This window comes from Vanessa atalanta, chromosome 8 (assembly GCF_905147765.1).
Source record: "Vanessa atalanta chromosome 8, ilVanAtal1.2, whole genome shotgun sequence".
NCBI classification, from domain to species: Eukaryota; Metazoa; Arthropoda; class Insecta; order Lepidoptera; family Nymphalidae; genus Vanessa; species Vanessa atalanta.
In genome coordinates, this window is record NC_061878.1 from 7,357,506 (window position 1) to 7,370,176 (window position 12,671).

The window sequence follows — 12,671 nt, forward strand, 5'->3', positions numbered from 1 at the left end:
CAACGTTTTAACATTACATGATACTTCATGAACACTTGGGATTGATACAGACATTGATAATGAAACATTTACACCCAAAGACAAGATTAACTAAATTATAATTATTGCAAATCATTAAACTGATTGCTTTATAATATCGGTATACATTTGTATCTTTCTAGCAATACTCAAATCAATGTGTTTATCTTCAACTCCAACAATTACGCCTCCCAAAATTTCTGGATCTACCTTTTCCGTTAATTGAATATTTTTCCCTTTTACAAATTTTTTCAATGCATCAATTAGTGCTTTGCGTGAACCTTCATCAAGAGGCTTAGCAGTAATTACTTCGCATAAAGCTTCATTTCTATGAGCAACCATAACTGCTAAGAACATTCTGATAATTCGCCTCAATGATTTTAAACGACCATTTTCAGCAATGACAACCAAGAAATTCACAGCTGCAGAAGGCATTCCTGCAGATTTTTGTTCTATATTAATCATAATATAACGACAATTAATATATCACAATTACTACTTTCTGACAAATAAATAATAATAATTCTTAAGTATACTTGTAACCTGTTGTTTCACCGACTCCTTTTAGCAATTTTGCTTTTTCTGTAGCTGAAATCATACTTGTTTCTAGGAATTCGATTACTTTAGGTTTAACCAGTTCTTTTTGTAAGCCCCGAATATGTTTTTCTACTTCATCTATTTGTTTCAATTTGATTGCAGCGCTGTACAGCGCAGATACATACCGACCTTCTATGCCTTTACGAAAACATAATTATTTGTTACAACGTTTAACGACAACAAAAATAAAAGTTATTTCAACCTACCAAAAACTGGTATAGGTGTTTTTGTGGACTTTACTTGTGAACACATTGATCTAATTGCTATCTTCAACATTCTTTCGACTAATGTATTTTAAGTATGTTTTTATTCTAAGTGCTAATGTACGTGTATATATTTTTGACGTATACAAATTTCAAACAGATGAGTGAATTGGCTCTAATTAAAAATTTGATAAATGACATTTATATAAAAAATAAACTTTTTAATGGATCATAAAGTTATCTTTAAAATAGAATGTTGTATTATTTTTAATTGTGTTAAATTATTGAATTAAAAAAAAAAAAGAATATTTAATTAAAATACTTTGGTAATAAAATTAATTTGAATTTTATACTATTTATTATGCACTAAATTCACAAAAAATCTTACACAAGAACTTCATATTGAAATGCTTGATCAGTTTCTAACAGTGCTCTCACATACATTACAAGAGAGCCCAAAGCCATTGCTGACGTTAAGGAGTTGCAGGAACCCCCTTCGGATGACGCAGCTTTCTTGACGCGATACTCTTCCTGTGGATATAATTAAATAAAATAAATAATTTTGTTATAACATATTAAAATAAAATGTAAATGCTTTACTGGTTAAATTTGTTTTGATTACAAACCTCTCTATCTTTTGGTGGCGGTGACGAAGCAGGTCCTACAAAACCGGTAAGTTTTAAAAACGGTTGTCTATCATCTGCGTAACATCCCTTAGGTTCTTGCCATGATATAACTTTATTCATCCATCGTGGCTTTATAAATTCCCCGTAGCCTTGTGATGCACATAATAATACTGAAATTATATCATTCAAATTTTATATTTTTTATAAAGAGGTAAGATTTATTTATACTATTTATTCAGTTATACCTATTTGATTAGGAAAAGATGAACATTATTAATAATTTATTTATAAGTTACAATATTATATTTAGAGGTTTAACTACTTAATATAAATATTAAACATACATTGTCTTCCCGATCACTATTCAGTTAAACCATAATTACTTATTATGGCTTCTATCTACCTATTATTGCTAGCTTCTTATTTGTATACTACAAATTTGTACAGGCTATTTGAATTAACAATGAAATCACCAGTTTTTCTATTTTAAGTTTCGAAAGTAAAAGAGAAGAATAATTATTTATGGTTCTTGTATATTAAGAGCGTAGGCCGATTTTTGTTCCAGTGATTATGGGACGATACCTGGACGTAAAAAATCGGTTAGTCTCATTTGAAGAGAAAAATAAGTAAAGAGGATTCTTAATTGCAATTTATTAAATTGTTATGATTAACAAATAATTAATTTTAGAGAGCGGAAAAAGTTACTGGCCACGTAGTGAGCGGCGCTATGGCTGTATAACAAAAAAAAACAAATGTAAATCGTGCAATCAAACGTCGTCAGTTTACAATGAAATTAAATTAAAAAAAAACCTGTCATAGGTTTTCGAAATTTTTAAAAATCTTTTGAATAAGTAACGGGAAGTTCTGCGTGCGACCCACTAGTATTAATTATTACCAATAAATCCTTATAAAACAAATTGCAAAGGAAACATTTCTTTATGCTCCGTATTTTGCACTTGTTACTAAAGGAACGGGTAAGAAAGCTGGTCCAGGTGTACGGTAATATAAAGATATATTATAAAAGAGCAAGTTGACTTGATACAGGTGGGTCATTTTATACTATTATAATATTTATTTAATTATATATGCAAAATTAAAACTATTTATCAAACACTTATTGTAGTCTTGTGAAATGGCGCTGATTATATAGACATTAGGATGTTATTGTTCATGTTATTCTTTAAAAAATAACAACTGTTCAAATATCACGTTATATTATATAGTCCACAGATTTAGATTTTTTTATGTTAGAAAGGTGAAGAATACAAAATGACAAATACATTTCTCATGAGGTAGACACGACATGCGTTTAATATTAAGTATAAATTCTAATCCATGACAACAGCCGAGACCAAGCTTACAATTTATTTTTTAAGTTGTGATATTTAAACTATTGAAAGATTTTCTTTAAAACAAATTTTAATTAAGCTATAGAACGGTCAGTAAAAATATAATAATTAGAAAGAATACTATTGTAAGAGAAACAAATAAGGTAAAGGCGAGTGGCTAAGAACATTTTTTCTAGAGGTAGGAAGACAAAAGGTCTTACAGTTTGACTGGCGACTATTTGAACGAGGGATGGAAAATTGTAGGATATCGGACGAGTCAATAAGTTCTATAGCCTAATATAGATTAGGCTAGATACCACAAGTCGTCCGATTAAGCGTGGCCGAAGTTTGTGATATGCACAAATTTCACGCGCAACTATTTAGTTTGTGTTCGTGTTGTGCTTCTAAGGTAATCGCGACAATGGTATTTACTCACTATCGGTAAGTAATTTCGTCGGTCTAATAGCTGTTAATAATTTTGAAATAATATTATGATGTTAATATTCAGTATGGTTTTGATGACGTCATGTTAGGAATAAAAAATCACATACTCGGTATTCACTCTAATCTAATCAACATGCGGTATCTAGCCTACACGAAATCTATGATATAATCTTACTTTGTTGGATAAACAATGTTCTTGTGCCAGGCGGATGATCCCAGGCCTCCAATGATTTCGTCTCTTTATAAATTTGTATACAAAGCTTATAAATTAATGCTGAGAGATCAACACCTTCCATGCAATCAAAGATACGCGACAAAATCATTGCACGAACTCGGCTGGTTTGTTGAAAAGCAAGACCAGATCCTTGCATCAATTGTGTTTGACATTCCGGGGATAGCTCGCAGGTCCCATCAGCTTGTGTCGTTTGCGTTTCCATTGCAGATATTAACAGTTGCATCATACATGCATCTGAATTAACAAACAAATATTTTATTTATATATTATTAGAATTTTATTATGTGCTAGGGTTTTATACAAGCCCGCCTTCGTAGTGGCGTTAACCCATCACATATTATATTCTACGGTGGTAGGTTGGTGAACCGCAATTGTATTTTAGTATTTTTGTGTTCCGGTTTGAAGAGTGTGTTACCCAGTGTAAAGGCACAGGAGACAACATTTTAGTTCCCAATGGTACCGACGCATCATCGATGTAAGGAATAGTTAATATTTCTTATAGGGCCAGTTTCTAAGGGCGGTGGTGACTACCATCAGGTGGCCCATTTACCAGTCTATCCGATTGCTCGAAATAACTAAAGAATGCAAAATACATGTCACAGCTAAAAGTTAATGTTTGTTTAGAACTGTGTCAAGGTGCTTTCACCTTTTTTTATAAAGCAAACTTCGTACAACGCCACATTGTGGTTATTTGTTGAACTAGAAAACGGCCTTCAGATATTGAACCGTGTCAGGCTTACAATGGAAACATCGAATACCTAATTTTTACATTTCTTAATAGTAACAACAATAGCTGTTATAATAAAGATTTGATCCGTTAATAAAAATACAATCAATGTTAACTAATATAGTTACGTTGCGTCCTATTCTTGACAGCATCACATAATTGGAAAATATTCCTGTTATTTTAAATGATTTTGAAAATAATATATTGATACTGATCTGCGAAAAAAATGATATATTCGTTTGGCTTCTAACATGTTAATAATATAATAGGGTTATGTAGGTAGTAGGGACAGCGAATATTTTATTTCATAAAATTAGTGAGTGTCTGCTTCACATAATTAAGTGTGTTTTAATTAATTTAATTGGCTCTACATATTTTCAGACATCAAAATTAACAATTACAAAATTATTATATACATTTGTAATTTCCATTACGCATCGCAGCATAGATAGAGTTTAAAAGATAAAGTAATTAATATCAATCTCTTGGTATAAAGAAAGACAAATTTGAAATTGGAAGATCTTTTTAATATTTTGTTTGTGATTTTTTTTTCTTAAGGGTTATTTGCCTCATTTTCCCATTTTAGCCATTTAAATCATTGTCTTTGCACGACAATAAACGTTTTCGGCTAGCTTTTGGTCTAGGGCGAATAAACGATTATTATATTATTGTTTCTTATATATTACACTTTTATAACGAGTTGTTATTATCGCGTTATTTCCTTAATAAATTCGTTACGGGACTAATCTTTTTAATTAGTATAATTATTCAATTGCTGATTAACGCCAATTTGCGTAGCAATTTGTTTCAGACAAATATGTAACAAAATTTGTAAATCGGAGCGAATATTTTTTAGAAATAATAATATTAAAAAATATTGTAGCAATTGAATAAAAAAAGTTTATAAACTATATTTATTAGTATAGTTACAATAAAATAATGTTTTTATTATTTACACTATATAATATACATTTTTTACAAAATGTCACATGATCAAATACACTTAGATAAAAATACATATTTTCCCTTGTGACTGTTTTAACACTGGCTTACTTACCCTTAAACCGGATCACCTACTAATATTTTTTTTATTTTCACCATCAGCCTACTATTTTTTTTTCCGTTTGCCGGTTGAATATCTTAGGAGTCTTACGTACTCAGATAGGCTTGCATTAAGCCCTCCCACCATGTGATACCTTACTATCATATATGATAGATGATGAGTATCTATCATTAGAGTGTGTTGGTCCTGTTAGTGTCTTACCTGCTGCTTTTCTGCTGGGCATTTTCGTTTTAGCTTCTTGAACATATTGTTCAAAATTAAAACGAAATGGTTTCTGAGTTCCCATCGTGCCGATTGTGATCGGCTCCAAGAGCGACGAAAACACGTCGATGTTTTCAAAAATAGCCTTAGCAACTGAAAAAGAAAATATCATATATATTTTCTTTAAAGAATTGGATTTAAGGTTCTTTGTCATTAAATTGACATGATTAGTCAATGAGGTAATAGGTATTTATACCGCCATAGGTACTAAAATACTGACATTGTTTTATTACCCATGCGTCTATAAACACAAAATTTTAATAGCTATTACGACAGAATTCTAGTCATTACAATACAAATAAACTTAAACTTATAATACAAGTAATACCTACATAGTAAACATACATTTTTGAAATCAATAAATATTTCAATAATTATCATCATCGTTTGAAGATTTTTGAAACTGTTGTAACAATGTTAATTTCCTACAGAAAATTTAAAATAATTGTATGTAATTACAATTATTTAAAAAATTAAAATGAAAAATTGTTGAATAGTAGTATTTTAATTCTGAAGATTATATTGTAATAATCTTATTCTTCATTCTAAGACAGGATACTCAAAATTTGCTGTAATAGGCTTGTAGCCCAATAATTATATACAAAAATAGGCCGAGAAATGCAAGTGATCCGTAAAGGCTGATTTGAATATGTTATATACAATTCATTAGATTTAAAAACAAACATAAAAAGAAAAGTTCTCGTTTTCTTCCGGCAGGATAGTTGAAATTCTTGACTTTTCTCTACTATAATATGCATGGGTTACACATAAAAACCATCCTCTTGAATCACTCTATTTATTTATAAAATACGTTGCGTAGTTTAAAAAATCTAAACGTACAGACGGCGAGACTTTATTTTATACTAGGAAAGCATCATGTAGATTCTAAAAGTTAATGTTTCCATTCTCTTAGCTCGTTTTTTATTTCAAAACACATACGCGATAGTTTTATGTACCCTATGTTTAAGTTATACCATCTATAATTAATTTATCGCCAAATTAAAGTAATTTAGTTCTATATATTCCAATCACGGATGATTATGATCAGCTTAGCTTTTTATTGATTCGGATAGAATCTCCGAGTCGACAAGAATATTAGTCAAATTAGTTACTAATACAGTTAATTTAATAAATTGTACATTTATCATAAACATTAGCAATATTTTGTGTCATTGTAAATAAGTACTTTTAGGCTTTCACGCCTTTCAAGTAGATATTATTGTACGCGCATGTAAAACAATAGCAATTAAACACACGAGCAGAATTTTGGCTTGTAAATTTTGTTGTGACTTGAGTCCAATAATATTTAAGATATAGCATAGAAAAATAATTTTGTAGGTACAAATGAAAAATAAATATACACGATATACTTATATTATTAATTTTTTTTTTTGTTTAATGTCTTCATTTTTTTTTTTTCTGCTTAAACAATGTTTATAAGCGTAGGTTACCTACTTGCAACTTACACTGAAATCATAAATACAATGTTTATGAAACATGTTATTATATTAAAAATATACGCAATGAATCTATTGCAAAATAAGACAAAATCAAACGATTCGTAAAATTTTAAGTAAAAAACTCATCAGCATGGTGATTTATGTGAAAGTTTTACCGCAATTATCGAACGTAATAAGAAAGAAACTGTTACAAAGAAAAACACTTATGTTTTTTTATGTTTGGTGCGTCGTTGCGGAAATTGGAGTCTATAATTATTAGTTATTATCGTTGATAATCGGAAACACGCTACAAATATATAACGAAGCGCTTTATTTTAAATTATATTCGAATCAATCGATTATATCTAGTCTTCTATTCTGATTATATTAACATCAGTTACGTCACTGGCTACTAGAAATTCTTCCGGCAAGCATTGTATTGTTACAATGCTGCGTTGTATTTAACTGGATTCGAAATTTTAAATCGATGTTGAGCGCGATAATAAGAACTGGTTTCAAATTTTCTGTTCCCACGGTAACAGCGTTATTGTAATTTTAATATATGAGCAGGGGTTGTTTTACTTCCAAGTATAAGGGAATACGTTTATAGATATAAAGTTCCTAGTTAGTATAAACAATAGACTTATATTAACTTAAGTAAGCGACATGTAACCAACTATGACGTATATAATTTTTATGAAGTATTCTATTACAATAATACGTAACATTACATTTCTCTAGATTCATTCCTCAAATTATCTTGTTGTCAAACACACTACAATCAGAATCTTTACATTATCTTATTCTTAAATAATATTATACTATAATTTAATAAAACATAACGCTCAGTACTTTTTAAAATAATAGGTTTGTACCTTACATAAACAAAATTAAAAAAGCAACCTTACGTTAAATAGAATTTCAAAAAAAGAATAAATGAACAGTGCAAAATGACTGCAATATGAATGCCAACGACAAAGTTATACTTTACAAAAATGTATGTAATGTACTATGGGAGCTTCAAGTTCACCTCCGTCGGACTTTTAAAAACCTCCTAACTATCCAATAACCACCCCCGAAGTAAAAAAAATACTGCTTCCTTCGCAATGCATGGTAATCTTTCCAGTGCCTTCGCTGTCTTAAACCAATGGTAAGATATTCTGGTATATGATAAAATATAGCGACAGAATGGTATTGACGCGGAAGTCGTCATTTGAATTTTTCTCCAAGTTCGTAAATAGATATAACCTTCACGCGGACAATAGATTGAATTCCAACTTTACAACTAATACGAAAACCTAAATGTGAAAGTGCATTTGTGTGCACCGTATCACACCACGACTGCTTGACCATTATACACGAATTTGACATTTTAAACACGTAGAAGGCCACGGATTTATCTTAAGACCTTACACAGCATGATCAATTATGTTGATAGTAAACAGAAGAAAACTGTTACATTTCTATCTCCTTAAATATAAAACAACGTTTCCTCGCAAGATTCCATCTATAACAGACCAGACAGGAAGACAACTGGATCAGTGCGTGAGTCGCATGTGATTACGAAAGCCTGCCGAATAAATGTAGACTTCGTATTTCATGTCTTACCAACTTAAATGTTATTTACGTAACGTCTATTAAAGGATACTGTAAAAGAAGCGAGTCACGTTTAGAAAACAAACCTAACAAGTAATATAATTAACCAATCGTTTTTATTTGATTCTGTTATAATGAGCCGAGATAGGAAAGCAGCTCTGAGTAATTTACACTGTCACTCTACTCTACTAAAACTCTATCATAAAATAAAACCGATTTACATAGTATTAAATATTACATAAAGAAACATTTTACCTTTTACACAAATCATATAACAGGTGCTTTTTTCATCAAAATGAAAATATTAATTTTATACTTATTCAGGACACATTTAATGTAAAAAATAAAATAAATAAAGATATAATTTAGAATTTCAAGTAAATTTAAATTTATATAAAAAAAGTTTTAATTATTTTACATTGTGATATGCTTCATATTAAACTAATAATATTAAATAAAATAAAAAAAAAATAATTTATAATTATTATGTAACTCCTTAACCCTATTTATATTAATTAAATCTATCTGAGCAAAGGCTTCCTTAATGTTGAATTATGTAAAGAGAAAGCTGACAAACATTTATGCCTATGATTAATGATTATGTCTTTATAGTATACACTAGAAGTATAGTTAGTTGAAATAACTTAATAGAAGAGGCATAATACTATACTTTGTTTGTCTTGTCATCAAAGAAAACACCCCACCTGGTTTATATATTGCAAATGTACTTCAAGATTTTGTAGGATTCATTTTTATACTTTCATGTTTTTAAGTTTTAGCAAACGGCCTAATTATAACAGTCCAATTTAAAAGTCGCATACCGGAGAAACAATAAAATTGTAATCGACTCTTATCTATTTAGGTTACTTTGTTTCCATTTAAAAATTCATATCTATATAATAAATCCATTGTACTTGATGATATACAAGCAGTCTTAAAATCTTTATAAAACTATACTGAAGATAAAATAATATAACTGAAATAAATAATTTAATCATGAGGTCTTAAGTATTTTCTTTTTTTAGTTTCTTGGTTTTTAGATTACAAGTCAAGTAGTTTCATTTCATTATGGGAATAATCATTAAGAATCCGTATTTAGATACATTTTGAAAGGCATATATAATTAGCCGGTATAAATCTTATTGCAGAGGCTTCGATTATGTACGCGACATAAATTGTGTTGCAATGTGAATAATAGAACCTCTAATCTTTTGAACGACATGCGTCTAGCTTTTGAAAGTCTCATGGGAACAAAACATTGAATATAACAGTTTATAAATGACTCTAATTATTATGGAACAGATGTAACTATAGTCAAGTCCGTGTATATGATGTAATACCGGCAAATAGAGACATAAATAAATACCGCAACCAATTAATCTGTAAGGCTTCGATTCGTTTTTATTAAACTTAAAAAAAACCGGAACGGTCGCGTTAGTCTTACGCTAAAGATTTTCTTTTCGTTATTAGGTACTCTAACTGGAATAGTCTGGTTACGATGTAATAATATTGTATCGTTCACATTAATTATAGTATTATCTGTGCTGAAAAAAAAACAAATAAATATAAATGAATAAGGTTTTATGAATCAATAGAATATATTTATTAAATTTAATTATTAACAAGTAATTTATTTAAAACATATTAAATAAATTTATATATTCTGGCAGCCACAGTCAGTAATGTTCATTAAATTAACCCTAATGGGTATTAAAGTAATTAAATACTATTATGAACATTAAACATTCCAGAGACATAGCTGAAGTATTCATTAGTTATATCAATTTAAAATGTCAAGAGTGTGGAGTATCGTAAAATTACTTTATTCATAAAGCTTTGGGCTACACAGCCTCACATGAAAATGTTGATATTTAATAGTGAAAATCACATTTTTAGTAACTAAATGTATATAAGTTTTTTTGTTTTCCGTTACTTTACAAAAAAAACAGCTATATTTTAATTAAATAAAATAGCATATATATAAAGTAACCACGATATCTTTTCTATCCATCATATCTGCCACTAAACGTAAATGTGAAATCAATCATTAAAAAACTGTGAGACGGTTTTGATGTACTTAACTTGAATAGTCATTAAGGAACGCTAATTATCTATTAACTGAATGGGAACTCATTAAATCTATACCGAGAAGCGTATCTGTATACGTCTCCGTGTGACGCTGTAAGGGTCTCATAAATAATTAAACATAATATAACATTTTTTTACATTTACATTAACAGCCTGTAAATTTCCCACAGCTGGGCTAAGGCCTCCTCTCTCTTTGAGTAAAAGGTGTGAGTATATTCGACCACGCTGCTCCAATTCGGGTTGGTAGTCGGGCTCCACATGTAGCAGAATTTCGTTGAAATTAGACACATGCAGGTTTTCTCACGATGTTTTCCTTCACCACTGAGTACGAGATGAATTATAAACACATATTGAGCACAAGATAATTCAGCAAACTGAATGCCTGAGTGCCTGAGTTTGAACCCGAAATCATCTTTTAAGATGCATGCGTTCAGTGGTTACACTGGGCTATTACATATAATATATAAATTACAACTAAACTAAAAGTAATATTATATAATATAAGTAAAGACTATTTAAAAAGTAACGCACGGAAAGCACGCTCTATACCAGCTTTAGCGATTCTCAGAAAGAAACTCGCCTTTATTCTAAACACATCGTTCTCGTTCCGTTTCATAATACATGCACAGAACCAGCGCTAATCGAGTAATATAATAATGATACGGTCACGATATTACGTTCGTAAGGTAAATGTAGAGCGGTATGATGGCTATTTTAAAGGTTATCTAGATACTCAAGCACGAAATATACGTACCATATTCATAGTCTTTGCTGCGATATACTAATGTTGTGAAATCAGTACTGTTCCAAATACGATCCATTCTCCTCGAAATATTCTGCAAATTTTCTTTTAACTTGGCCGGTACCGATTTGTCGAGCTCGTTTATTGTATATTCGATTTGACCTACGAAGTATTGTACATTCTATTAAAACTCGAGAAAAGGTTTGGAACTTATTCCTTCGGGGTACTCCAATACGAGTCGGCGGATTGATTACTTAACCTGAGCATGTTATGAAAAAAATAATGAGTTAAAAAAAAATCTATACGTCACTAAATATAGAAATACAAGACCAACTATTGCCCAACCTAAGACTTCAAATTTACGAAAAACCTATGTTTCGTAAGTAAGACGTGCACTTAAAAAGAACTTGTGAAATTACAATTTTAAGAGGGACTCTGCATCTCTTCAATCTTAACCTTCATCTAATTGACTCGTTCATAGTATATTTATTTTTTGAATAAATAAAACTTTGTTTTTTGTATAATTAAAGCGATCATAGCCGCGACAGTGTTAGTACATGAAGCCTTTTGATAATACACGAGCTTCATCTTTTACAATCTAACAAATTAGTAAAATACTTTGTGTTTATAATAATACATATGCTATTTATATATATATATATATATATATATATATTTTATTTATAATATTATTGTTATATAATTTTACTAATATAATTAAACCTGATAAAAATGTATCATACCTCTTGCCATTCTGAGCGCAATATACCATTCCGGATCCTTTGACATTTTTGTTTCATAATGCTCTAGCAATTTGTCTAACGTTATCGATATTCTATACACTTTAGGAACATTATAAATGAAGTCTTGAGTATCGAAATACGGATAAATTGCAAAAATCGTACCAAACAAAGTCAACAAAACAATGCACCTTCCGTACATTTTGTGAATTGAACTGGTGGTGCTTGGGTTATAAAAATGTATAATCGTTTTAAGTGTAAAATCGCTGTAAAACATTTTCAGACTACATGTTAGCAATTGATTGGTAGTTCGGCCTATAAACTTTCCATCGTATACGCAGCACAATTAGGCGAATCTGAAGTAACAAAACGAGAAAGTGGCTCGTATAAAGTCGTTACGTATTCGTTGGTCATTGTAAGTTATAAATAGTTTTTGTTACGATTCATATACCGTATCAAAAACTTTAAAAATACGGGTAAATTAAAAACATTATTAAGAAATAGAAACATTTTTTTGCATATTTTTAGCATTTTCTCTACCTAGATTTCATGTAAATGGACATA

General features: G+C 29.8%; 2 protein-coding genes across 2 annotated transcripts; both read right to left on the reverse strand.

Moving 5' to 3' along the window:
- Positions 1-108: 108 nt before the first annotated feature.
- LOC125066038 (ATP synthase subunit O, mitochondrial-like) lies at positions 109-954 on the reverse strand. The gene is made up of 3 exons (XM_047673928.1): positions 822-954; positions 562-753; positions 109-455 (listed from the first exon to the last, which is right to left on the reverse strand). Exons 1-3 carry the CDS (start codon positions 889-891, stop codon positions 115-117), a joined length of 603 nt encoding a protein of 200 aa, XP_047529884.1. The 5' UTR covers positions 892-954; the 3' UTR covers positions 109-114.
- Positions 951-12,309, reverse strand: LOC125066037 (UPF0764 protein C16orf89 homolog). Its single transcript, XM_047673927.1, has 6 exons — positions 12,111-12,309; positions 11,380-11,529; positions 5,443-5,595; positions 3,392-3,685; positions 1,445-1,614; positions 951-1,349 (listed from the first exon to the last, which is right to left on the reverse strand). Exons 1-6 carry the CDS (start codon positions 12,307-12,309, stop codon positions 1,203-1,205), a joined length of 1,113 nt encoding a protein of 370 aa, XP_047529883.1. The 3' UTR covers positions 951-1,202.
- Positions 12,310-12,671: the final 362 nt, after the last annotated feature.